Below are 2,541 nucleotides of genomic sequence, written 5' to 3'. Positions count from 1 at the left end.
CCCAAAAGGGCTGGGCATTTTACAAATGTAGGAAGTTCAGAGTTTTTCCCTGAGGAATTACAAGTGCACAAAAAGTAATAGTAGACCTACTCAGCACCGCAGCTTTCAATATGAACCCTAGAAGATTAGCTCTTTGATTTTTTTTTTTTTTTTTTTTTTTTTCCTTTTTAGTCTGGTTGTGAGAAAAATGTTTATGCTTGCATTTGATTTGAGCCATGTTTACTAAAGAATGTTGGAGAAAGTATTATATGCCATCTTTCCAGATGTCTTAATGAGATTATGTAAGGCACTTGTGTTGCTATTCGTACAAATATTTGCGATATCTACGGATTTGAGAAACTTAAATATTGTGAATACTGAATAAATCCCATTAGTGGGTTTATGTGTACTCAAAAAAGGCAGTTTCCCCTTTATTAACTATTTGTATTGTATTTCCTAGGAGGTTACGATGGCTATCGCCCTTCATTCTCCAACACTCCAAACAGTGGTTACACACAGCCCCAGTTCAACACTCCACGGGACTATCCCAACTACCAGAGGGTAAGCCAATATTGAGCTGAAATTCTAGGACTGAAAAAATTGCTTAATTTAATGAAGACAGGTTTTTGTGCTCACTCTCTCTGTCTTCAGAGAGCCTGTCAATCATGTCTTCAACATCATTAGATGAACTATTATCTTGACATGTTATCAAAAAGATAACTAAAAATGTCCAGCCACAGATTGCAACCAGTGAAACAAAAATTCACCCTTACCTTCCAGACTGACGATATTAAATTCACAGTGGGATTTGAGCATAAAGGTGTTGTGTCCACCACTCTACCTCATGAGCTTCAAAAAATTGCCAGATTAGTTTATTTACCCAGGAGCAAGCCTTTAGAGTGGTGCAGCAGTAGGAAATTATTCTCACTGTGCGCTGAAAACAATTGATTTTTTTCTTCCTCACAAGACCAGGATTTCCTGAAAAGTAGTACAAAGCTATATGTTGATGGTGCCCAAACTCGTCACTTCATCAAAATATGATTGGATTATTTGTAATGCTCTTTAATATTTAATAAATATTAATATTTTACTGGTAAATATGTATCTTCCTGAAGAATAACAAAAGAGTTCATCTTGATGAGACCTTAATTTACTTTCCCGCACTTTCTTTAGGATGGATATCAACAGAATTTCAAACGTGGCTCTGGACAGAATGGACCTCGGGGAGCCCCTCGAGGTAATTCTCAAGTGATGATGTGTTCTCAACTCTGCTGAATTGGATTTTCTAATTCACTCTCTAGATAGTTGTAGATTTTTAAAAATAATAATGTTCAACTAACAGGCTGCAATTCAACAATGTATTTAAACTTCCTCAGACCTTTGTTAGAAGGAGTTAGTTTTTTGGCTGTTGGACAGAATATTCTTCAGCAGACCAATGTCTTTTCATCAGAAATATTCAGTTGCCTTTGTTTTTACGAAGCACTGAAAACCTATATTTTTGGAAAGCTTTATCTTAACGGTTTTAGTGCTGTAAACTTGAAGTATTAGTTTTGGCAGACAGGATTTGCTAGAATTTTGACACCAGGTTCTTTTTCTGCTTTTGAAATTTCCTGTGACTTCTGAATGTATATGTTGCTATTTCTTTTTGAGTTTCAATAAAAATACTTTGCATTATTTGCAGCCTATTGCAGAGTTGGTTTTTTGGTCTTCATAAACTCTGCTTGTCATTCTATTCCTAGATCCTGTGGAAAAATTAATAGATTATTTAATACTTTAAAAGTAAAGATGCATATTTTCTCCCCTCTATACAAATCTATTTAATGACTCTGTCCCAGTCTTTCTAGTTGCCCATTGTGAGGTTCTTTTGGGTCTGAGCTAAAAAATAGTAACTCATTGGAGTTGCTTGTTTATATGTGAGCTTAAATTATTATCAAGTAACTGAAATTGAACTTAAACGGATTTTTATTTTTTTCTGCCTTTGAATTTTAATGGCATTCCCAGTGTTTTCATAATTTTTTTCAATTGTCTTTGGGTAATAACTGTTTTGTTTACTTCTTCTGCTGCTTAAATTTAATTATGCAAATACCTGTATGTTTCATAGTGAAACTGTGTTGTCATAAGCCTAATAAATTCTTTTGGGAGTGGGAACTGAGATAGTATTAGATTGTCATGGAGTTTGAACATTACATACATATGGAAGATACAGCTATAAAAGTAGGAATGTTGGGGCTCAGAAAAATGACAGTAAGTATCTAGTTGTAAGGTGGATTGACTTACAATGGACATAGAGGTACTCCTCACTTAACATCGCCCTGATTAACATTGTTTCATTATTACATCACTGATCTATTAGAGAACATACTTGTTTAAAGTTGCACATTGTTTGGTTATAACGCTATTTGGCCACCGCCTGTGATGTAATTGGATTCGCTTAACATGGTTTTGCTTAGTCACATTTTTCAAGAACGTAACTAAAATGTTAAGTGAGGAGCAGCTGTACTAACTTTAAAAATGTATATCTCTAAATGAACAGTACATTCTGATCGGTTTTTTTTTTTTTTT

General features: G+C 34.4%; 1 protein-coding gene across 1 annotated transcript in view; it reads left to right on the top strand.

The window, feature by feature from the left end:
• Positions 1-2,541, top strand: part of CAPRIN1 (cell cycle associated protein 1) — a 57,351-nt gene that overhangs the window by 53,423 nt on the left and 1,387 nt on the right. Inside the window, exons 17-18 of the mRNA XM_019519410.1 lie at positions 440-540; positions 1,153-1,216. Coding sequence (XP_019374955.1) covers positions 440-540; positions 1,153-1,216 — 165 coding nt within the window. The remainder of the gene's footprint in view (positions 1-439; positions 541-1,152; positions 1,217-2,541) is intronic.

The sequence above is a fragment of the Gavialis gangeticus genome, unplaced genomic scaffold, assembly GCF_001723915.1.
Source record: "Gavialis gangeticus isolate Ggan-Ray unplaced genomic scaffold, GavGan_comp1, whole genome shotgun sequence".
Classification (NCBI taxonomy): domain Eukaryota; kingdom Metazoa; phylum Chordata; order Crocodylia; family Gavialidae; genus Gavialis; species Gavialis gangeticus.
The sequence above is the reverse complement of the archived record's forward strand: the minus strand, read 5'-3'. Positions and strand labels throughout refer to the sequence as shown.